This window comes from Harpia harpyja, chromosome 6, assembly GCF_026419915.1.
Source record: "Harpia harpyja isolate bHarHar1 chromosome 6, bHarHar1 primary haplotype, whole genome shotgun sequence".
Lineage (NCBI taxonomy): Eukaryota > Metazoa > Chordata > Aves > Accipitriformes > Accipitridae > Harpia > Harpia harpyja.
In genome coordinates this window covers 66,709,797-66,734,648 of record NC_068945.1, presented here as the reverse complement: position 1 = coordinate 66,734,648, position 24,852 = coordinate 66,709,797, and the positions used below count along the sequence as shown (strand labels likewise).

Below are 24,852 nucleotides of genomic sequence, written 5' to 3'. Positions count from 1 at the left end.
GATGAGGAAGAGGAAAAACTTCTGCCAGACCAGCCATAAACTGGGCTTGGAGGAAAGCTTCAGCAGGAAGAAGAACAGAGATCTCAGATCTGATGTGGGGGAATTAATAAGATTTTAAACTGGGGAAGAGAGGGAAGAGGAAAAACACGTGCTGAGTTAACACTGCACGTGCTGAGTTCACACTGAAAGGCTTTGTGCTGTGTCTGTATGATTTTACATAATTCCTAGGATATTTGCTGGGAATACTTTTTTTTCCACATGCCATAATGATATCAGTGAGATTAATGTTTTCAGATCCAAGATGCCAGGTCTCCTGCTATGAACTAATGTTTGTTTTCTAAGTATCACCTTGGCTTCTGTAAAGTACTTATAACGTAAATTTGCACTCTCTTTCTGACAAATTACACAACCGCATCTCCTTCGCCAGTTATGTTACCTGAATCTAATATCTTTCTGAGTAACCTGCTCACATTTTCTTCATTCAGTAAATGAAGACTTGTTTTAACAAATTGCTACATGCATAAATGGTAAATAGCAATTTACTCCTGGGGCTTTGCGATCTCACACTGAATGTTCAGAGCACAGGACCGGGACTGAGACTGGTTTACAAAGTCACCTCAGTGCCCCCATTTCCAACCCATAAAACAAAGATAGAATTATTTTCATTTTACTGTGCACTGTGACTTAAGGCTAAAAAGGAGAGTATAAAAACCTTCAGTTTTATTGTTTTCCTTACACTGCCCTAAATCAGAACTTTACTGAGGATTGAGGGAGTTTGAGCAGCATGAAAACACTAAAAGTTGGAGGAGAGAGAAACCTTTGGTTTTGAGCAGAGCGAGCTGGAAAACAGGGCTCCTCATGCACAGGAAATTTTGTCACTTCAAAATGTGGTTTCAGTCTGAATCAGAACAAAACCCCAAGAGTTTCCAAATTCCCCTTGAAATGGAAATTCTGAGAATTTTGGTCTGGAAACGCTGAAGCAGGGTGTTTCTGATACCCACCTCCCGCCCCAGACCTGCAGAGCGAAATCGACTTTCTCGTCAGCTTGCAGCCGTGCCGCCACCAGCTTCCCCGTGGAGGTGGGAGGTTTCCCGGGGGACACCTACGGTGACATCTCCCCGGGAGCCTCTCCAAAGATCGCCGGGCTCCGAGCATTCATCTGGGAGCCCTCATCCCTGCTGGGCTTCTTGAGGGTTGCACAGCTGGGTCCTGGCGGTACGTCGGGTGGTTGAAAGGGCTGTGTTAGGAAGGCGGAGGAAGGCGGAGGTTGTTGGCAGGGAAGAAGGACCAGTTTCGTTTCTTGAAAAAAGCCCCAAACCATTTACGCGGCAGCACTTTGCCCTGCAGCCGTGGACTGCACCCTCCTCTCACACGGACCTCCCCCCGGTTGGGATGACACCTCTGGAGTGTCTTGACAGAAAGGGTCATATTTGGTATGGGTATGTATGCCACAGCTTTCAAAATGAAATCTGTTTAGGGAATATCTTCCCCAAATTTCTTCTGCAGAAAGACTGGAAGAGAAAATAATTAGACACCTGGAAATGACTGGTGGAGCTGGTGCTTGCTGGAGTCCTGAAGTCTTTGCTCACATGCCTTTATACTCCCCAGGTGAGCACATACTTGCCCTGCCATGCTGTTATTCCTACAGAAAAATTAAATCTAGAAAATATGTAAGTAGCTGGAGTGTTAAGTCTGTGACTGAGAGGCAGATCTGTACGGTTTTGCTGCTTCCTTGCACTCCTTCTCAACCTTACCTTATATCTACTGTCTAAATTGTCTGACACACGGGCCATTTTTGACCACTGAACAGTACTTGTGCATAACATCCCCACCTATTATTGTTTTTTATTTGTCATTGCAACAAAAAAAACATGCTTACATTTAAACTTCAGAATTTTTTTTTTCTTAGCGTGGCAGGAAATGTTTTTATCAGGTTTCTTCAGCGATGCATTTATAAAGGCGAGTGACAGATTCTGCAAGTATTCATGACTTCTAGGGTTGGGATCCGGCTCACTTATTGGGAAGTCTTATAGTAGGTGTTTACACGTGGGGGTAATTCTGCAGGCTGGGCACAAACAAATCATGCTGCTTGGCTCCCAGCTACCAGTGCAGAGGAGGACAGGCCTCCCATAGCTCCTGTGTTGTAGCTTCCAGCCCTATGTAGATGTCTCCAACACCCCTGGGTGTCTCAGACCGTGGCAGATACCTATCTTTAGGCAACCAGATCAATCTGTAGGTGTTTCCATATGAGCTGCTGTCTGAGCTCCCAGTAGAGTCAATGGAGTCAATGGTTGATATGGTCCGTGGGGTCTGGAAAACTATTAAACCTGGGTAGACACCTGCATTCAATAGCTGAGTGTCTCTAGACTCCTCTTATCTCCACTGTGATGGGACCAGCTCACATGGAGATGCCCGTATGAAGGCACATATGATGACACATTGCAATGTGCAGGCTGATTCTTACACTGCAGACTTCTGGAAAAACACATTTCCTCACACTTGGGTTCCCGGCCATGGTATAAGAGTATGTGTATTTCCACCCCTTGGGATGGGTTAGGGTTAAGGGAGCTGCACTGCCCTTAGATTGTAAAAACCTATTAATTGCTTCTATTATCTGTTTTGGAGACACCTTTGCCAGAGATCCTTGTGCCCAAATATTTTTAGTTTCCTCCTGCATTTTAAAGGTTAGCTGTGACAGTACACGTGTGAGCTTTAGCACAGGTCTTCAGAATAAACCTTCCTGTGACACGTTCCTGAGTTTGTCATACCTTTTGCTAAAATGAGAGGGTAACGGAAAATAAATCATGTATTTTTCAAAGTTGAGATCAATAGCAAGAAGAACAAGCTGCCTTTCAAACATCCAGAACAATTTATTGTTATAGTTTATTAGTTGTTTCATGCTGAGGAAATCAAAGTCTACAAAATAAAAATACCAACCACCAGATCTCATGTAAAACAAGTGAGAGTGGCCATGGAGAAAGCACAACAGTGACGGTGCCCCTTTGGCCACAGCCTCTTCCAGCGATGGGTCCTACTGATTTCTACTTGCTCTCTGCTTGTTGTATTGAAGGCTCAAGCCTCAGACACAAACATTTCCCCCGAGGGCCAACAAGCCCTACCGAGAGGTAAAGTACAGCTCAGCTGAGAGTTACAGCTTCCTGATAAAGAACATATACAGCTCCCATGCTGGAGGTGACCTGGGTTCAGCCTCTCTATAGTATTAATAGCTAGAAAAATTAAACCCCATAATAGTTGTCCAGTCTGCAACCCACTACTGCTTACAGGTCCCTTACTAGCAGTGTGTGTCCCTTAATTTCCAAGAAACGAAGGCAAAATGTGGAGAGAGAGCCCCTGAGCCAAGCTGGCTAGGGAGAGGAGGAAAAACCACTGGAGCAGTGGGAGACATATGATTCTGCTCTTGTTATCTGCATAAAAATGTGCATGCTAGGAGTAGATGAAATATTAGCCTTCTCCAGTGAAATGCCCTGAGCAGGACAAACCATGCCAGCCTAACTGCAGCAGTTAACGGAGGTATGTTAGCAATAAGTAATATGTATCGACCGAATGAAGCAGAAAAGCTTAGTACCACTGCTTGCAGCCTTCAGAGCAGCTGACAGGTGTGAAAACCTATCATCTATTGCGTGAATACAGATTGTTGTTTGCTCCCAGACATAATAACAGCATGTAATAGACCATTACATATCCATCTTTATAAAGAAACGTAGTACAAATAAGTCCTATTCCAACAGGAATTAAAAAAGCCCCGGGAAGTATAAATATCAAGGCTTTGGAGTGAGAATAACTCAACAGGAATACAAACCAGTAAAACAATGACACATACACTCTATCACAAAATAGAAAACTACACTAAGATCCAATGCGCCTGAATTACAAGGAAGGGATTCATCCCATTTTGCTTTTGTCATATGCTATGTAAGCATCTATAGCTAATCTGGTCAATCTGGGCATCGTTTAGAGTCAATGCAGAGAAACAGGTGCCTTTAGACCATGAGTCATTTGGCCTGTATATATATATATGTATATATATATACACACACATCTCTGTGTGTGTATATGTGGCATAAATAAATAAATATGCACATACACACACATATACATAGGCAATAGGGTGAGGTGAACTGCCCTCTAAAGGGACTTATTCCTCCCCATTGTTTGCCTCAGACATAGATGCTTGCATTTTGTCAGATGAACCCCATCCTGCCAGGCTGAACGTGGCTAAAGAGAGGCAGAGACTACTCAGACTTCACAAATTCCCAATAATATGTGTCAAGTATCGTGGATGCTTGAGTCTGTCCTCAAATGCCTTTGCGCTAGGTTCTTTGGTGCTCTGCAGCTACGAAAGGAGCTGTCAAATTTATCAGCTGCCACAATCTGCAGCATCCTTTTCTGAGCTGGAGGAATAACGTAGTAACTGTTGTGGAAGGGGCTGGTCCAAAATAATTGGGAAGAGGAGGGCGATGACAAATGCATGTGTATACTGAACCATGAGGGAGTAAGATTTTCAGCTTACGTGCAGAGGGTAAATGTGTTTGATTTCCTTTTCCAAGAGGAGCAGTGTAAGGAGGAGAAAAGTGTGACTGCGTTTGACCTGTCTGGGTAGGGAAGATGGGGGGGGACATCAGCTGTCCAGCATCTCTCTTTGTGGGGAAGGAGTCGTGCGGGCTGTGGTGACGGTGCCATCATCAAACGTGCTTGGGTGAGTGGTCCATATGTACGCCTGGTCGCTCGGGAGAGGCTGCGGTTATATTAGCAATACATCTGCTATATGGTGGGAGGAGGAGAAGTGTTTTGGGGAAGCAGTTTCAGGCAGGGCTCTTTCCCTGTCTGTCAGTGATGGGGTACAATCCCTCTACCCTGTAGGTGCAAAGTCGCTGTGTCCCCAGAAGAATTAAGCTGTAATATTTTCTGCCTCCTTCACACATTGGATTTGAGCATCCAGGCTTCCTCCTCATTTGCCACTGCTGGTCTTGGAGTCGCTGGTACAATCTGGTTTCTTCTGTGGCAGGTCATCGATTTCATGAGTTTGGATCTGAATGCCACAATTCCCTGAGAAGTTTTCTCTACAGCAGGAAAAAGACTTTACTACAGCTGGGAAGAGGCAGGTTTTCCATGGCTTCTATATTTACTACGAGAAACCACACAGTACTTTTTGCAGAAGACACCACTTAGGGTCTCAGTTACTATTTCATCTGGTATCAGCCATCTCATCATTTGTTCCACCACAGAACCAGTGAAATGTCGCTCATTCTTGACAATTTTTCACCTATCATATTCTCAGAAATCCCGCAAAGGCAATCTGCACCATGGCTGACCATCTTCACTAAAACATGTTTCAATGCATTGTCTACACTTTCTATGGCTTTATCCTATCGTGAACTAGCTAAACAACACTGCTGGTGTGGTTTCACAAGGTCCTCCCCTCCTCCTTTTCGAGAAAAATCCCCATTTAGCCGAGAAGCAGAGCCCATCAGAACTTAGTAAGGAGCATGAAGAGAAATGGGGATGAGGATTAGCAAAGAGAGAGGAGAAAAGAAGAACTCCCAAATGTCAAATTGGATTAAGTAGGCTGGGGAATCTGTGAACAGGAGGAGCCTTGGTGCATCTCAGTGTAGTAATAGAAACAGTGAGGAGGCCAGACTAAAATAAGTTTGAAGTACAAAGGTGTCATGATGTGACTGAGAAATAGGAGGGTGAAGGAAGAAGAATTACGTGGTTGTGGTGGCGTATGCTCCACCAGACTTCCCACAGGTTAGCCAGAGAGAAAGAGACTGACTGCGTAATCTATCTGAAACCAACATATTTGCATAATTAACCCTAATTTCCCCACAGGATTAATTTTCCACTCGTTATTTGAACTGCCATTCTCAGTTCCACAATGACTGGGACAAAGCAAGCATGCTTTTTGATTTCAAAAGCTCTGATTCCTTCTTTTCTTATGCCAGTATCTAATAGCTGAACCAAACAACCCAAAATCCGGGGTCATTTATTTAATTCCAAACAAGGTATTCAGAAATCTAAGCAGTGCAATAGTGAGATGGCTGATCTTCCACTGCTAGGGATTTTTTTTTTTTAGATTTCACATTTTCCTGCTTCCGTCCCACTTACCGTATTCTCTGCTTGGTGAGTCACACAAAGACAGCAGGAATGATAAGCAGAACAAAAAAGATAGCTGTTAAAACAGAAAATCAACACGGTTAGCACCTGGTGTTATCTTAATTATTGCAGTTACTCCAACTGGGAGAAACAGGCAAGACCCGGGATAGGGTCTCATGTTGCCCCTATGCCCAGAGGCAAGAGTTCTTCCATGTTGCCCCATGGCTTTCCTCTCTGGGGCAAACAGGACCCAGCCAGAGGGGACCTGAGCAACTAGAGATTGACCGCAGCCAAATAACCAGGGACTACTGATGCTGCGGTCTCTGGCATAGTTTGCAACAATCCTCTTTCCCTTCCTTTATCTCACTCCATTATTCCTCCTTATTATAATGTGCGCCACAGTTGTCAGCAGACTCCAGCTGGAATCAAGAGTCCTTGTACAAAGTCTTGAATGTATGCACAGTAAGAGACAATTTCTATTTTCGCAGCTAATGGCTAAATGGAAGATAGGGAAGGGGGAGAAGAAAAATCTCTTCAGTCTGATTGAAATGCATCAGTTTAGCTGTGAGGAAATATTTTATTTGCCCATCTTTTTTTACTCCTTGGAAAATGTGAAAGAAACACATCATTTAAATATTTACATTTTTTTCCTGTTTTTTTCCAGTTGAAGTTATTCACTGAATTCACAGAAAGTCTCAGAGAAAGAATCTGAAAATTGCTTCATTTAAAAACTAGACTTTTGGTAGATCTATTTTCTTTTACATCCCTTATGAGTCTTTGAAAACTTCCTTATAAAAATCTTAAGTGCTTAAAAACTCTCTGTTTACACTTTTCTTACTGACTTCTCACCCAATACAAGGACATAGATGTGTCTTGCAGTGTATTTATTAGCTCTTATAACAGATATGGATCTCTTCGGTAGAACAACAAATTGAAAGGCAAAGTAACTGCTCTGGAGGATGGAGTGAAGTCTGAGTCCAATTAACAAAATGGCATACCTGTCACTGGCAGTATCACAGATGAGGAAAAGGGTGGATGAGTCGAACCTATGAAGAGAGAGAAATTCTTGATTTTTGTATCGATTCGCTCTTCTGGTGAAGAGCATCAAAGCAGTGATGAGGATAGAGTCAGGCAAAGAGCCAGCTCGTTCCAACATCAAAGCAGTGATGAGGGTAGAGTCTGACAGCCCTCCCTCTGCACAGAAGACTTAATAATTGCCATGTTTGTTTCTTGGCCATCAATAGATGTTTCCAGCCTGGATATCAACATATGTGCTGATCTGATATCTGTTAACGGTGGGCATGAAGTGAACTGTATCTTCCAGGGAATGGGATCCAGCTAAGATCTTTCTTTCATATGAAACTGGGAAGGTTGACTTTCAAGGTGCCAAGCTAGGATTTGGAAACATGGCTTCAAACAGGACCTCTTTTTCCCCAGAAGTGTAAGCCAAAACTTCCCTGGTGCAAGAAATTAATTTAATTTCTCCCTTATCCTGAAAAGGAAGCTCTGAACTTGAGCCAGTATGAGATATGGATAGATTTTTAACAGGAGGTCCTGTAAGAGTGGTCTGTTGATAAATCTCTTTGTGCTGAATGCTGGGGGGAGAACTGAGAAAGGGGAGGATATTCCTTATCCAGCCCCATAAAAGACATCACATCATAACAAAGAGAAAGGCAACATTTGGGGGGAATAAATATTTGGTGCACTAATTACAAAGACCTGACCTTGGTCAGGTTTGAGTGTACTTTTGCAGGAAACTGGAATTATTATTCTGTTGAATGTTGTTGATGGCCTATTTCATCATCCAGTCTCATGTTTTTCATAATCCTAACTTTAAAATTTCAAATATTTGTAATCTCTAACTATTCAATAGGTTGTATCATTTTCTAGGACTGGTATGTTGATGGATTATTTCCCTCATAGCAAGAAGTTCCTTCATCCTGATAGTACCAGTGAAATTATCAATGGAAAAAAAATGACTGTCGTGAAGGAGGAGGCAAGACCAAACAACAAATTGTGACTGCTGTACCTGGAACACACTGAACTGGGCACCACAGGGAAACAGACGGATCTGTGAAGAAGGGGAGAAAGTCCTGGGTTAATGCTGAAAGAGTGTGTCCAGTGAGTAAGGTGATTCATTCTTGCAGTCAGAGCAGCACGGAGAGGCAGCGATGGCCAAGTGTCACCTGAGAGGTCATCTGCATGCAAAAGGCCTGCCCAAACCATCCTGCTCCACCGTATGGCCTCGTATGGGTCACAAGGGCTGGCATTCATCTCACCTACTGTTATGTAGATGTGGCCTCTGAGATGATAGTTGTCTGGGATCTGCTATTGTCACCGGGGAGAAACAAGTTTTTATAGGGTGCAATACATCCATGCTAAAATAGACGTGAAATACGGCAGCTAACACAGCACCGTCAACACCTATTCCCATCTGTCAGTTATAAAGGCAGTCCAACTCAGATGTAGGCATCTATGCAGTAGATGTCTACAGTTCTGCAAGATTAATTTCCTCTAAAAGGCCCAAGTGCTGGTGAAAATCAGATTTTTCCACTCTCAGTTGATAGGAAAAGTCCTCTCGTGTTGACCTTGCATTGGCTGCCTGTAAAATTCAGCCCACAGCACTCCCCTACCTCAGGGGAGGTTGGGAAGATAATGAAAGCCTGAGGACAGTAGAGGTGGTGGACATCTGACTCCTTCCACCTACAATAGCTCTGCCTGCCACCCAGAGAGGGCCCAAGACACTCAGTGATATCACAGATACTTGGGAAAGGGGCTCTATTTTCTCTCTGCATCTTGAACTCATGCATTGTAGAGTTAGGAGAGATGCCATCAGAAAAGGTGGGTAATTTGTGTGGGGTAGAGGCCATGAAGGTCTTTTTTCTTGCATTAACCCATCTAAGGACATAAAAGCAAGAGGTAGACGTTCCGCAGCCTCACTTGAGAGCCCTGCTTGTTCCCTGAGCAGTGAAGCTCCAGCTGCCAGACTGCAGTGGTGCATGTCCTGCTGAATCTGGGTCCATAAGGGCTACGGTGCAATACTGGTGGGCTTTTTGCTGTCTCTTTGTTCAAAACAGCATCCTAGGTGTTAAATTAAGAACCGAGCCGCATCACTCAGGTTTAGCTATGGACTAGCTAAACTCTGGATCCTAAAACCCTGAGCAATCATGAGGGATGCTTAGATATACCTTTTGGAGTACCTTACTGTGAAGTGGCAATAGATGACCTATAGCTGCTGGGAGGCAGGAAAAAGAGAAAGGCTTATTCTACTATTTTCTTCCCAGTATATGACAGAGTGGCTCTATCTGCTCACGAATTCCTGCAATTTTGCAGTTAGTATGAAAGAACACCCAAGACAAAGTAGGACGCAGCTACGTCCTCCCCAGAGATGTCGTCTCCATCAGTCAGAGACGACATCTCCATCAGTGTCAGAACCCTGAGGTCACTGATCTCTCCATCCTGAACCCCAAGCAGGTCGTTCCCTAGGACTCATGTGCTGAGTTGGGGGTTCTGGACCCACATGAGCAGGTCATGACACCAGTGTGATGCCAAAGCAACCATCTTACCTGGCTTAATAGTCTGTGGCGGCCACCCGTCGCTGTCATTGGTGCATCGCACGTCAAGATGGGTCCAGATGATTTTGCCATTCACCTTCTTGCACGTGCTGGTGCCAGAGGTGGGGGATTGCTTATCGTAACCGTTCTGGCATTTGAAATGTAATACTTGCCCCACGTAATACTGGTTGTTCAGCCTTAAAGAGGCATGTGGAATAGTCTTGGGAGGACCACAAAAATCTGTGGGATCACAAGGCAGCACACGGTTAAAGCAGATAGATTTTATCTACTGATTATGTTCTTGAAACAACATGATTTGTGTTCTTGCAAAAAGTAGACAAGCAGGATATAACAAGCCTTCCTAATTCTTTGTTAGGATATAAAATACTCATTCACTTACACCATATCACTTGTTCAGCCTAGGTATTATAGCAATTGTTTCTTTCTCTCTGTCTGTCAAAATAATTAAAAATTACTTATCATTCTTACACTGCTTCCATGGAAATCAGTGGAAGAAGCATCACAGTAATGAATGGGCTCTTACCTACCTTTCTGGTCAAACTCTGAAAGGTTTTCTCGCCTCTGGGGTGCAGGGCTCTCTGTTTTTCTTTCTGGCTTCTGTGTAAAATCTAACTCCATCGTGGGAGCCGTTGACAACAAAATTTTCTCATCTGTGGGAGAAGTTATATTTGCTGAATTATAGCAGGATGAATAGCAGAGCAAAGTCAGAGCACCCAAACTTTTAGAGGCAGGATAGAATTGTTGCAAGTTCCAATTTGCAAAGATAAGCACAAAAGATAATTTGTTAGAGCAATGCCCAGATGTGTCTTATACTGACTAACTCATTGGAAAACACCTCTACAAGTGTAGTAAAAGGACAATAATCACTTACCAATGCATTCAAATTCCTTGTAGACCCAAGAAGCAACATGCTGTATACTCTGACACCAAATTCCCGAGTACTGTCCACTTCTTCTCATGTAGCCACTGTCACATTCATAATACAGTCTGGTCCCCAGTGGATATGTTTTAGCAGTAATATCAGCAAATTTGGTCCTTGGAAGAGTTGGGCATTTTTCTGCAAACAGAAAGCCTGAGAATCAGGACAGCCTGTGTATCTACCTTATTCACTGAGGACTTCCCACATCTTTCTGTCTTATCAATACCAGATCATGCCCAGAGCTCAGTGAAGTAAGCCTAATTCTGCTCCCAGCCACAGGGCTAAAAATCACAGCTGAGGGATGAAACTGGATGTCATGAAGGGAACATGAGGGTAGCAAAGCTTTGTTTCTTTGATTGTCTCTAAGCCAAGGAGAGGCTCTGCGAGTCTGGCAAAACTGTTAGTTATTTTAAGTGAACATTTTTCATTTTAATTTTAGAACAAATCCCGCCATCCAAAGCCTTCTTCACGTTGGAGTTCGTTGTTGCCATTGATTTTTTAAGTACAGGTTTGTTCAAGGTGCAGAAAAATCCCTTGTGAGTGTCTCCACCAAGTGACACGAAGCCTGTATTTGTCTACACTTTTTCAGTTAGGAGGGGCTGATGCGACTCCCTTGTCTTTCTTCTAGAAGAGAAAGGATGCTGGAGCAAGGATGTTCTGCAGCAGCTGGGAGTGGTGGTAGGAGGCACCAGGCCTATCTGCCTGCTCCTGCCCCTCCTTTCTGCACCCAGCAGATGGGCAACATGAAACACTACCAGCATTTTCTTAATGAAGCTGTATACAATCATATTGTAGAGCTGCTGCCTGCACCAGAGTGTGCAGCCCTCACTCTATGGAATGAGGCATAATAAGCAAAACTAAGCCATTAAAAGTTGCAAACATCGGAAAGGGGAGTAGAGTCTCAGTTCTGTCTGAGCACACCAAAAAGCAGCTTACTGTGAAATAAGTTTGCAAACCTAAATATAACTTGTCCCAAAACAAGGACGTGAAGTGCTGTGTCATCAGCAAATCACATCTAAATATACTTCTCAATCAGTTGGAAGGAATTAAGTTAGATCGTTTCAGTGCACTTGAAAAGCCCACTGAAGCTGAGCTGGAGACCCAGAAGTTGATAAAGGCACTACTTAATGATTATTTAAGGCCTAAAGGCTGAGAAATTCAAAGATAAAACAGGCTGGTTGCATCAGGGCTGGCATTCGTGATCGTTGGGTGCATGATCTGTGGCCCTTTATACTTATGCATAATAGTAACAGCTATTACGAGTTAAATTCCTTCATCATCATGTCTTCACATTTTCTGCAGCCATAATTAATGCAGCCTTAGCAACCAGCAAGAATGACTGTGAAAGAGCCTTGAATCCCTGAGAGTTGTTCATCGTTTGGCATCTGCCCTTGACTCCCAAAGTGCCTTCTCCTTGAAACAAAGCCGTGCCTTGCCTACAGCAACCCAGTCAGTGACTTCCAGACCCAGTCCTGTGATGCTCTTTTCTTTCAGAGCCACCCATCATTTTCTTGCTTTGATATTTTCTGCCCTTTTTACTTTCCATTATCTTGCCACTGAGTAAGTCACAAAGTTTGAAGAAGGCAACAATGAAAAGTATTGTGAGCGGCTTAACAGCTAAACTGCGTAAGGGATATTTTAATCCCCTTGTATCTTTGTGCAATCAAAGGATTCGCCTTGTAAACTACATCAGACTGTGGCTTCGAGAGAAGCGACTGTACCCGAAATAGTTAACCACATGGTTTACCACAGACTGTCAGGGTGATTAAAATTAAAGAGTTATCAGATTAGCAGCAAGTTGAGATCATGTACTCTCACTTTCCCTGAAAGCTAAAAGCATGTTTCCCTCAAGACTTCAAAAGCCTCTTTGAAGCAGACTGCAGATCTGAATCTCAGCACGAGGCACTCAAACCTACAACTCTTTAGTCTCTTCTTCAGAAAACCCACAACATTTAGCCTACTCATCATAAAGGGCAACTGTTGTTTTAATTGATGATCAAATGAAGTTAAGGTTCTTCTGAACTTGGACGCATCAGATAAGGATTGTGCAGAAATGGTGCACATGGGTGATGGCGAGCAATACCCATCAGGCTGGTGCTCTTGGATCAACACATCCGTGTTGCAGCTGCATCTCACACAACACTTCTAGAATCCAACCTTTTCATTTCATCCACATCACTCAAATTCTTCTCTTCTCACATCTAAACCACTGCAGTATCTACTTCTTTGGCCTTTACAACCACATTCCTATCTCTGATCCAGAAAGCACTTGGAAAGATGAATTTCCTAGGTCTCATTGTGACCTTCTGTTTGCCTCCCTCTGTTGACTTCTAGCTGCTTCACGGTTGCGTCAAATATTTCACTCCCATTTTCAAGAACTTTCTCCTTATCAACCATAGCCTTTCAAAACATTGGCTTCTTTTCCCATGCTAGACCAACTCATCAACGTGTTTGCTATAAAAGTCATCAGCTTTGGGGTTTATTGTTGTACCAGTCCTCACACTGGGAGAAGCCTTGCATGAATATGGACATTTCAAGTTGCCATTATTCCTCTTCACTGTCTTTAAATATCTTATATATCTTCAGAGGTGCTTTTCTTTAAGTAGTCTTTTACTCATCTTTCAAGAACAGGTAGGCACCCAACATGCTGATCAGTATTACTTCTGTACTTGCTTGCCTTACATTTGGATCCTAAACTTTCTGTGTTGGTCAGCTATTTGTACCACACTTACACAAGTGAGTCCTAGCTATCAGCCAGGACTCCAGGCATTGTGGCGGCAGATGTGATAAAAACTCGTTATAACGACTACACACTCAATGAAGTCTATCTGAGAATGGAAGCTATAGTTTGGCCCAGAAGAGCTCCCAGTGTTTTGACATTTAGCAGCATCACAGGTCCAAGCTAATTGCTGTATTCAAACTCCCATCAGGGAAGAATAAGTATCCTCCAAAGCTGCAGAAGCCACAAATGGTGGCATATAGGTGTGCAGGGGTGTTTCATGGCACTGGACCTCTCGGGATAGTGTGGAAAGACTGTGCAGAGAGGAAGCAGACCTGGTGAGGTCTGGATTCATATTGCCTACACGGAATGACCTCTGGAGTGAATCATCCCTAGAACTTCATTCAATCTTTGTGCCCGAGGAAACTGCATGGTTTGCCTCTAAAAAATCAACATTCCTGCTGTGTGGGTGATAAAAGAGCCAAGGGATGAGAAGAAGCCAGGAAACTAGAGAATGGCAGTGTACATTTACTCCTTGACTAGATTTCTGACTTTTTACATTTTTAGGGGAGATTAACTTTGCTTTTTTTGCTGTTTAACACCTGGTTGGGAATTAGTCTGTCAATTCGTTTGAGTTAGTGTGATATGAAAATATAAATCTTACAAAAGGCCAGCACACCTAGGCGTAACCTGCCTCATAGCCTCTGGTGGCCCAGTTCTGCACAGCCCAGCTTCCCTCTGGGTTCTGCATCCCTCCACAGCTGCTCCAGGGCTACACTCCTGCTAGTATTGGTTTAAAAGACTGCCCTGACATCACCTTCAAATCTCTTGGGGTTTTGTTTGCCTCCTTATTTTCCCTCCCCACATCCTCCAATTCTCCATCCCCATGACAAGGTGCTGCATGTCCCTATTTCCTTCTCTTTCAATCCCAATGTCCTCTGCCCTCCCTTTCCTTCATTAACAAGCTTCATCAGCCCCCACCTACCATTCTCATCTCCTACACCCCAAGAGTGCCCTATGACTCGATTTCTTTGCACTTAGAGGTACTAACATGACGTATTGAAATGGGTGGTGGGTATTGAAGAGGGTGGTGTAACTGTGTTCATGGGATTTAGCACTGCTATCGGTTGCAGAATTGCTAGAACATGTAGCTCTCCTAAGGCAGCTGGGAGTCTGCATTTCTCCCCATATTAGTGGATTTTTGGTGCCTACAGCATTTCTGGAAATTTTGGAACCGGTTTCAACTATTATCATATAGTGGATGGAGACATGCCCTTGGAATTAGGAGACTAGTGAATTCAGATGATAGACATCCATGAAACATAAAAATTAAAAAGTAGTTATTGCATCTTCTGGTGTGCTCCCAAAATTAACTTTGGTAAGTTTTCTGAGACGTGCAAGCCTTGTTATCTGAGCCAAAAGGTAGGTGGGATTCCTGCTATTCCTGCTTAAGCAACGGTGCCTGATGCCATTTGAGGTGTCTTGGGGCATGTGGGACCTGTCAGATATCACATAGGAGTTACTGGAGGCTGGTGCCAGGCAGGATACCCTGCCATGCCCTGTCTTTTGCAAGTTCATTGCCATGTGCTAAGTGAAGCTTAACTGTCTTTGGCTAACCTCAGCATCTAGCTTTTGGCTGCCCTCAGCATCTAGCATCATGGTGTAGGCTCAGGGGAAAGAAACCCACTAGCTAAATCACCGTCAGTTCTTTCAGTGCTTGGCTTTCTTCCCTGAGGCTTCCCATTCAAATATGTTACTGACCCAATGCAAAGCTGCTCATAGTAGATGTGCTGACAGTATTAGGATTTATGAAGCTCTCCTGCCTATTTCTCTTCCATGCCTGAGTTGGCAGAGCAGTGTTAGACAAGGCATCAGAACAACACCTTTTGTCCAGAAGTGGTGAATAGGGAAAATTGATAACAGATATTTTTAGTATTAGATAAACACAGACAGTGAGTCATGCCACGATAACCTAAACTTAGAATTTCCTCTGTCATGTGGCTGTGTGTCACCAGTGCTGACATTTTTGTTATGTCAAGTTAAAAAGGCAAGGTGCAAAAATAGGACAATTTTCCCCTAAATACAAAGGTGGTAAGACGGGATCAGTAGCAAACCAGCTATCCTGAAGATCTGGGTAGAAGTAGTGGAAGAAACCAGGTACTTCACACACCTGCCTAGTTCACAGATGAAGAGAACCTCTCCCCTGAGATACCAAGAAATCAAACCATGCCAAAATGAAGACATTTATCCAGATGTGCCTGAAAAGCTAATTCAGCCCTGGGGGTTCATATGCTGCCTGAAACTATGTGCTCTCTAAATAGAGCGTGTTCTTGAAGATGAAACTGATATGGGTGGAAAGAAGGAATTGATACAAGCAACTGGACTGAAATGGTAATGAACTTTTTGTAACTTCAAAACTTATTCCCAAAGGGTCCGTTAACAAGCTAACTACAGCTCTGCCTGCTTCTTTCCCCTCTGATTTATGTCATTTATTGCCTATGTGGATTTGTAAGCTGGCAATAGATCCCAGCTCTGGGCCTGGGGTGCAGACCTGAAGTTTATGGTAATTGGCCTGTGAGATTTTGATTAGCTATACTGTAGACTACACAGAGATTATTTTACAAAGTCATCTGACTAGTAATGACAGAAACACAATGCAGATGAAATCACCAGGCGCAAGTTTTAATGCAAACAGCGATGGAGGAGAGATTGGCCTGATGGGGCAGGAGATGGGTTTTAATATTCCTAGCAGTGAAGAAGAGGCATGTCCTATTCTAAGGACTAGGCAGTTCAATGCCTGCTGAGTTTTCTGTACTAGAAGATGTTTCTGTTAGAAATATACTGCAATATGAACCAGCAGGAGCTGTCCATTAACTCTTTGTAGGACCATAGAATATTAGGTTTGGAAGAGATGCACTTCTCTTACCTCTTGGCTTAATCATGCTAACCAGCTGTTTGCCATTGACCTAGCCCTGGAATCTAACGCAAAAAGAAGTTCTATATACAGCAAGGCTGGAGTTGGTTTGAAAGTGGACTAAGCTTTCTCATGCTAAGCATAATTTAGCCTCAGGAACCTGCCGCCTTAGCTCCTTCTGTAAGAAGTGGAGCTGGGCAGACCTCTTTAGAGGACAGCAGACACCTAACTTAAGTTCTCCAAAGCAATGCCTAAAGGTGCTTCTCTCTTTTTATTGGCTACAGTGGTGGAAGAATGCTCTTACATGCTCATATCAATAATTAGTGTGGTTTAGCTAACACATCGATACCATTTTAAAGCTCGCTTTACTGTGAGTTCCCAGGAAAGCAGCCTGCAGATGTGTCTTCTGCTGACCCAGATGTTTCTTGACTGAATATCTGTCTCCCCTCTTTCCATACACAATTATCCCTCTTCATCACCAACTCACTCCTGTTCTAAGGCATGGACTGAGTGCTACCCACCTGACAAAAAGCAGACGTTTCAATTCCCTGTGTAGTCACTAGAAAGACACACACAGGACATGACTCACTGCACCCTTATCTGCAATCTGGTAGATGAACTGTGCCCTGAAAGCATTCCTTTCTCTCCCCTGGCTATGAAGGGTGTCCACATGTCCAGCTCAGCAGAGAAGATGGTGCAGATGCCTGAAGTTAAATGAGATGAATCTCACGCCTGCCCTGGCAGAGAGGCTGGGCTGGGGACTTGGACTGCAAATGTGGAATTGGAAAAGGGAGCATTACAAAGAGGGAGAGTGTTTCCTAAGGCAGGGAGAGGGAGGAAAATTAGCCCAAGCACAGTGCACTGCATCGAAAATGTACAAAGTGGAGAATGGGGAACATTTGTTTTTCTTATTCTGGGTGTTTATAACCTTCTTGGTTCTGTGGTAAAGCTACATGGTATGGTAGCAGAACACAGAGTCTGGTTTTGAGAATATCATACATGAAAGCCTTGTTTTGGTGTGTGACATTTGGGTTTTGAATCGGTTTGGCTACATTTTTGCTTAAATCTGTGACTTCAGTAACACCCGCCTCTTCGGTATTTTCATCTAAAGGGAAAAACACATTACTGAGAAAGAAAATTGGCTTTTTAAACAGCAGCAGAAACTCAGATCCTTTTCTTCGGCTGGAGCTTTCTCAGCCTTGCCTTTTGTTGGGTTGGAAGGGCAGTAGAGAATATCCTCTCTGAAAATAATTGAACTGACTGACAAGCATGTGTCCCAGTCTTGGGTAACAGTGAAAAAAGGTCTGGTGGGACTCTTCTGATTTCAGATGTGGCTTTAGCACTCATTTCATTTGACTTGTGGCCTTAGCATGGTCATTGAGCTTTTCGCTGGAGCTCTCAGGAGTAGGATGGAAATTATTTGTTAGTGTTGATGATTTTTCTGACCTTGTAATGCAAGAAATGTTTTTCCAAATGAAGAGGGCTGTTCATTCTTTATCTGGGGGCTCGCACTTTCCAAATGGTGAACATAAAGAAAAAGCAGCAGATGACAGAGTGCTGCTACCCTGGCAGGGCTGAGGAACAGGGATTCAAGTGAAGAAAGTCATGGAATGACTTTGGAAATATGAGTTTTGGAGGAGCATTGGAGGAGATGGAGCGAGGTTGTTCCAAGATTCAGGACCAGGGTCAGGAGATGGAAACTGTGCATAGAAAACATCCAAAAGCTGGGCTTTGAAGATACAATTAATGCAACGGGAAAAACAGGAGAGACAAAGCTGAACATCGAGGAAGAAAGCAGGGAGACCAAAACTGCAATACTCTGAAGGCAATAGTGAGCAAAGTCAAAGGTAGTGGCTTTCTAGCAGTTCCTAATGAGTGGATTTTTGCTGTGATAAAAGGGAAGGACATAACATCTCATCTCTGATGATGTAGGGAGCTTTCTCCATCTGAAGGCAGAAGCAGATACTGCAGGATCTCTGTCCATAACATCTGCTTTTCCTCAGCAGGATCACAATATTTAACAATTTTTTTTAGCAATTTTTTTTAATTTTAGCTGTATATTGGGCACTTTGCTGCTGAGGGCCACTGAAGCTGGAAGGTTTATAAAGGCATTTGCTCTCTAGGTGACCTTACAAGAAACACTTGTACGTGTTTGACAACTTTAATTTATTCTGCATTGCATTTCAAATCCATGGGAGCGAGCACTAATATGCAAGTATAATGGGAAAGAAATTCCTCTCATTTAAATGACTGAGATCTGGTACCCATCTTGTGTGAATGAAATTCAGTTGAATGAAATTCTTTCTTTTGTGAGTTTTAATCCTTTCCAGGTTTAACTTGCAAATCTATTCAATGTATTCCTGTAAGATGAATAGCAAGATGGAAAGGTCGTAGGAGCACAGACCAGCTTTTATCTTGTATTTGACCCTCACCTAGCATACTTCAAGCCTCATCCATGCCTGCAGTTTCTAGGCACTGCTGCTGTGCAGAGTAAATGAGATAAATGTGATGCTCCTCACAAGAAAATCAGCATTTCTCTTATCTTCTTTAGCACTAAGGTGTAGTTTAATTTTTACTAAATGAATGATCATCCCATGCCTTGGTTTCCCTAGATACACATCAGGGGACTTTGCCCTCTCAAAGCACTTTGAGATCTATTGGTGAAACTGTTCTGTAAAACACAGGCTTTTTATCTTGTTTTTCCCCAATTGTATTTATTCCTGATCATGCATTTTGACAGAATCCCTCTTGCAAACAACATCTATGGGAGGATCTATTTACAAAACTGAACTTGCAGTGCTGGGACGAGCTGAAAAGACTAAGGCAAAAAAATATGAATAGCACTATATGTTCTGAGACATAGTTGATTTTTGACCAGTTTGACGTAGCCTCTTTCCCTTTGCTTATGTCTGTCCCCCAGATCTCCTTGTTGATCCCCCTAAGGAATTAAAAACAATAGGTCTTACAGCCACAATACTTCAGGCATCTCTACAATAAAACCCCCTAAATTGGTAAAAGGTGGTATTTCTACCTTAGCGTATTATTTGCAGGGAGAAATAAAAAAAATATGTATAAATATTATGTTTAAACATTGGGAGAGACATTGAAAATAAATACAGGAAGCTGAAGAAAGAAGAGCTTACAGTGAAGAATGCAATGCTATGCATTTATTCATTCATCAGAGAATTAAATCACATCAAATAGCATAAAATGCAACTGCTCTAACACCACTCAATTTTTTTCCAAAAACCAGAAAGATTTCTGATAAATGAGACTTGCCAGCAAGAAATCTCACAATGTGTCCCAGGCACAGTAATACAGAAAGCGTGATAGAGGGGACCTGACTCATCCCAGAACCGATCCTATTTACATATCTCTGGCTGAATGTCTCGCACTGATGCTCTCGCACGCAGCACTTAAACGCTCGCCATGGGCACTGGCACTTCATTTGGCAATGAAAATGCCCCGTGAACGAAAAGGTACAGCGTTTACTGGCAAAATACTTTAACGAGAATAAAATCACCTGTGGGTTAAATATTTGTGAAGGTACTTCCTGCATTAATGAGTTGGGTTACAAGCGACACAGTCTTCCCTTGAGATCCCTGCCCCTAGTAAAATTCGCAGCCCTGCTAGAGGTGATCCATCAGCAGTAACAGTACCATTGCATCTGAGAACCTGACTTAGGCTTGTATCTGCTCATACCTCTCAACCTCGACATCATCATCAGATACAGAAGGAAATATCACATTTATGGAGCAGTGAGAGCGTAAGATTTTTTTTTTCCCCTTTGAACAAAGCAGTTTAAATTCAAATACGCTAATATATCACCAGACCATTTCTCAGTGCACACACTTGTCACAGTAAATAAGCCAAATATAAGCAGTATCACAATTTATAAAGTGTAAAATTCTGCTGAATGAATTAGCTGCCTCCGTTCACAGTTTGTAGGCACTACTAGTTGGGAGGCGTGGCTGAAAGAATACTTGGTATCTATAGTACCCATAGAAAACTTGGATGGCACCTTTTAACTCATAGCATTGCCATCAGTTTTACCTACAGAGGTACTGACATTTCAGTGTCTATTTTTGTCTTTCCTAAAGTTATATGCAAAATGGAAAAAAACAAATTCAAAGAGCTACCTAAGATGCACAAGGCTGCTTTGATCTGCCTACTGTTCCAATGATGGGTTGGAGGATACATACATTACTCACACAAAAAATATCCTGTAGTGCTCTGGGTTGTCTGCAGTTGATGGTTTGTGGGCACAAACCCCATTTCTCTCGTTTCCTTAGAATAATAAATTCCTTAAGCTCTTAACATCTTTCCTTACCTGAAAGGAGTCAGGATGTTGCGAACATCCTCCAGCAGCCACCACAAAAAAGCAGATCGCATTTTCCCTCCCTAAAAGGCAGAAATAGTCTTTTACCTGGCTTGTCCCCCTTGACAGATCCAAACAAGAGCCACATCAAAAGGCACTTGAGCTCCATGGGACTTGTTCACATCTTTTCTCCACAACACTGAGGATGGTGAAGTTTCTCAGAAGTGATGGGCTGGTGCGGACCAAGCCAAGGAGCCGTCTACTGCCTGGTTAGACTGGTGGGGAGCACCACCCTGCATGCGCAGCAAGGACTTTGCTCTTTGGTCAGCAGATCGTCATTTCGCTGGCTGGCTCTGCAAGAAAGAATAAAGACTGCTCTCTGTTCAGGTATTAGTAGCTTTTATCCAGGAAATCAAACTTAATGCTCGCTGTGTCGGAGTGTGCCGTCGTGTGTAGGAAGTGGTTTGTCACATCAGAGCTACTGACTCCAGAGCTTTCCACTACAGCTGAGGTCAGTAAAAGGGGGCAAGATTTTAATGGGCTTGTGCAGCCACTCAACCCCAAATCTGTGGCTGGACAGGCGTTTGAGGGGGACCATTGCTGTAGAATAGTTGTCTGGTGTGCAACAATGGACTTTCAGACACCATCCGTGGGCTCTGCCTACAAAGAAAATGTCCCATGGGGCATCGTTTTGGCTTTTTTGAGGTCTTCTGATGACAATAAAGTCACACTCCATTCATTTTTTGATGTAAGCATGCTTGCAGTTTCTCTGAGTGACAGCTGAGCTTCTGAAGGATGGACAGTTTGACCAAAAAAAATCTGTGAGGATGAGGCTGGCAGGTTTGGAAAGGGTTTCTCTTGTTCCTAAATTGTCTGGGTTTGCCATGTTTCAGTGAAATTTGTTCTTCCAAAGGTCAGCAGAAAGCTGGAAATGATCAAGGAAGTATCACACTTTATGTAGTTTTTCTTCAGCTGTTTCCACAGAAATTATTGTCTGTTAGTACCTAGAGAATTAGCTCACGCAGACTATGGAAAAACAAATGTAAACTATTTGTGGTATTCTATCATGATTATTACATGCTGGACTTTTACTTCTCCTTTATAAATCCTTAATGAATGAAATCTTCCTAACAGGCATGCTAAGAAATAGAGGTGATCTATTTCTTCACTATAAGAGTAGTGAGGCACTGGAGCAAGTTGTGCCCAGAGAGGTTGTGGCTGTCCCATCCCTGGCAGTGTTCAAGGCCAGGTTGGATGGGGCTTGGAGCAACCTGGTCTAGTGGAAGGTGTCCCTGCCCATGGCAGGGGGGTTGGAACTAGATGATATATCTTTAAGGTCCCTTCCAACCCAAACCATTCTATGATTCTATGTGATAAATTTTTAAATGCTGCTATGGCTGCATCCATCAGTCATAGCCACAGACACAGAGGATGCTGTTAGTATCTCTGTTCCTCATTATCAGAGACACTCCTGTCCTCACACCCCTAAGGGTGATGGTCCTGTGAAAGGCAGCCGACACAAGGGAGCTTCTTTCGAGTGAGACCCAAACCAGACCTTTTGGGGGCTCAGTGATGCCATATCTATGGGAGGTTGCACAAATGTGCATCTTTTCCCCCAGCATGTGGAAAGGTGCAAGCAAGATTTCAGGCAGTGCTTATGAGAGCAGCAGACAGAAGAGATGCTACAGACGCTGCTCTCTTTCTCTCTCCTGATAAATCTCCCTTTGCCCTTTTCATGAAAGCTTTTGTGCAGCTTCATGGATGCAGATGACAAGTCCTCTTGGAGGGTCTGTTGGCAGCAAGGCTTTGGCCAGGAGATTACTGCCCGAACTCAAATACAACAGGGCACAGAGAACGAGTAAGACTTCTGGAGCAACTGCTGTGGGTAAAGTGCTTTGCTCACCCCGGGGCTGCTCCATACTCCACAGATATTTACTGCCTTTGCTTTAGTACCAAATCATCTTCCATATTTAATAGCATAATAGGAAACTCTCGTGCCAAAGCCCACCGAAGGACTTGGAGAGATTTTCTCTTGAAACATCTGTCTGAAAGTCTTAGACTCCAATTTTTCACCTTTTTCCAAGATACCTGGAGATATGCAACTGCATATGCAGAACTGCAGCCATCTGGGTTGGTAAAATGTATTTGTTACATTGCCTGGAAAGAAATCCCAGACTTTTTATCACAATTTGTCCCTTCCCTACTAAACATGGGGTCTGTTCTTTGGAGGTGCAGGTATTTACTCCCCAACATCTCCTTCTATTTCTTGCCTGGTCAAACTATTTAATTTCATAGCTGTTTGCACGATGGAGACAGAGATGGGGGACCTTTTCTGCAGTCCTTCAGCTCAATCTGCCTCTCTCAGGTATTCAGAATCCTGCCAGTCAATTAAGGATTGCAAACTCTAAACAGAGGGCAGCAGTTTGGACTGCAGATGCAGATTCTCAACAAGCTGAATTTTTCCTTTTGCTGAAAAAAGGTCTTTTTTCAGCAGGTGAGCTGAGATGCGCTCCCTCTTTCACACAGCCATTTGCTTTCAAGCAGCAAATCATAGTGTAGGTGGATAATAGCTACTAAGATTTTATTAAAAATGGTGAGTTTTTATCCTAGCAAGAACATGCAATGTACAGTCAGTTGTTGTACTGGAAAGAACGGTGACCCCAGGTGGCTAATTGCTACAAGCACAGTTTGCATGAGAAAGACCCATAACTCAGCATTTAGACCTTTTAAAGGTCAGAAAAAAACGGTTACCGCTTGCGAGAGCAATTAGTTAGGTCAGCTTTGTGAAATAGGTCAGCTTGCTGAACGATTCCAGGAAAAAACAGTGCTGTTTCTGCAAGCAACTGACCCAACCCAGAGCAAGGCAGAGAAGGGGAGGGTGAGAACAGAGGGACCCAGCAAAGGGGAAAGTTATCTAAGCATGGAAAAAACAGGGGCTTAAGAGAAAAATACATAATTAGCATTATAATTTAGATGATTAACATTAGATGTTAGCCACAGAGGTGTGTGGCAATAAAGGAGGGGAGGCACTGTGAAAACAGTGGAAAACTGGGAAGTGATGGAGGGAAATAGGAGCATCTTGAGCATCTAGGAAGGTGTAGGGGGAAAAGAAGGTGCTGTTGACTTTCTTCCATTGATCATCAGAGTTTTGCTGCTCAGAGAAGTCCTCTTTTTCACCACAGAGCTGGCAGGAAAAGAGCCTGTCACATGGCCCAGGTCACCACAGACAAGATTATGAAGATTATTTTTATACAATGCCACAAGACCAAGAAAGATGCTGAAATGGAGTTGCCAGGGAGTAAAACACAGACACAGCTCCAGCCTTCTTTAGGTCTAGGTTTAACAAGGGCCTTTTGAAATCCTGCAAGTGCTTTTAAAACTCTTAGCGCACCTATTTGTTTGGTCTGGAGGTCTGAGTAGTGGAGGCAGTAAGCTGATTTTACAGTGAATCATCTGGTGCAGTTTTATCTGATAGAAAAAAGCAGAATCATTTAGAAGCTGGGGAGAAAACAGAAATTCATAGAGGTCTGTATCAAGATCTCCTGAGACTTAGGAGACTTGGCCCCTTTACGTCACCACCTCAAATAAAACAGAGTGGTATTAAATTTTCAGTTGGGCATTGCTTGTTTTATAAATCCAATGATGTTGCAAGCAGAAACAAGCCAGCTTAAAGAAAGGACAACGCTGTGATCTTACTGCAATCCTTCCCTGTTCAAGGCATCAGTAAATATCCACATAACTCACTAAAATAAGCAAGCTTTGTATTTTCTTCCTTTAATTCAATTTTTCTCCCTTGAATCACTCTTACATGAGCCCTCTATTCAAGGGAATAACACTTCATATGGACCTTGCCAGGAGGGTGTGGGGGTGGCTCTAATAGCTAACTAAACTCTGTTAATCAGTATATTGCTTATACGTCCTTAAAATTATGGTAATGGTGGTTGTAAACTCACATTATTTTTTTTTTTTACTGGGGAGGAAATGTATTGGGAATTTTACCTTAGGCATGGGATACAGTGCTACTGAACAGCTGAAGCTCAAATAGCTAGGTTTTGCACTTAAATAGGCCACCCTTGGCTTTCTTTACAGATTACTTAGAGGACTGTGCTTAGTATTTTCAAGAAAAGTCATTAAAGATGCCATGCACAACGGCCCTTCCCATCCTCCACAGCAGCATCCAGCTCTGCTGCAAAGCAGAGGTATGGAAAAGCCCTAGTTATACCACATGCTAGAAATCATCATCAGAATTTTTTCACCCAACCTAATTATTTACAATGGCCAAACTGTTTTTAA

At 43.1% G+C, this 24,852-nt stretch overlaps 1 protein-coding gene across 1 annotated transcript; it reads right to left on the bottom strand.

The window, feature by feature from the left end:
• Positions 1 to 1,022: 1,022 nt before the first annotated feature.
• On the bottom strand, positions 1,023 to 20,743 carry LOC128143409 (interleukin-2 receptor subunit alpha-like). Its single transcript, XM_052790596.1, is given in 8 exon segments — positions 1,023 to 1,237; positions 6,127 to 6,134; positions 7,113 to 7,160; positions 8,144 to 8,185; positions 9,681 to 9,908; positions 10,217 to 10,339; positions 10,561 to 10,746; positions 20,668 to 20,743. Coding segments are annotated over 8 exon segments (846 nt in total). The 3' UTR covers positions 1,023 to 1,102.
• Between the last annotated feature and the right edge of the window lie 4,109 nt (positions 20,744 to 24,852).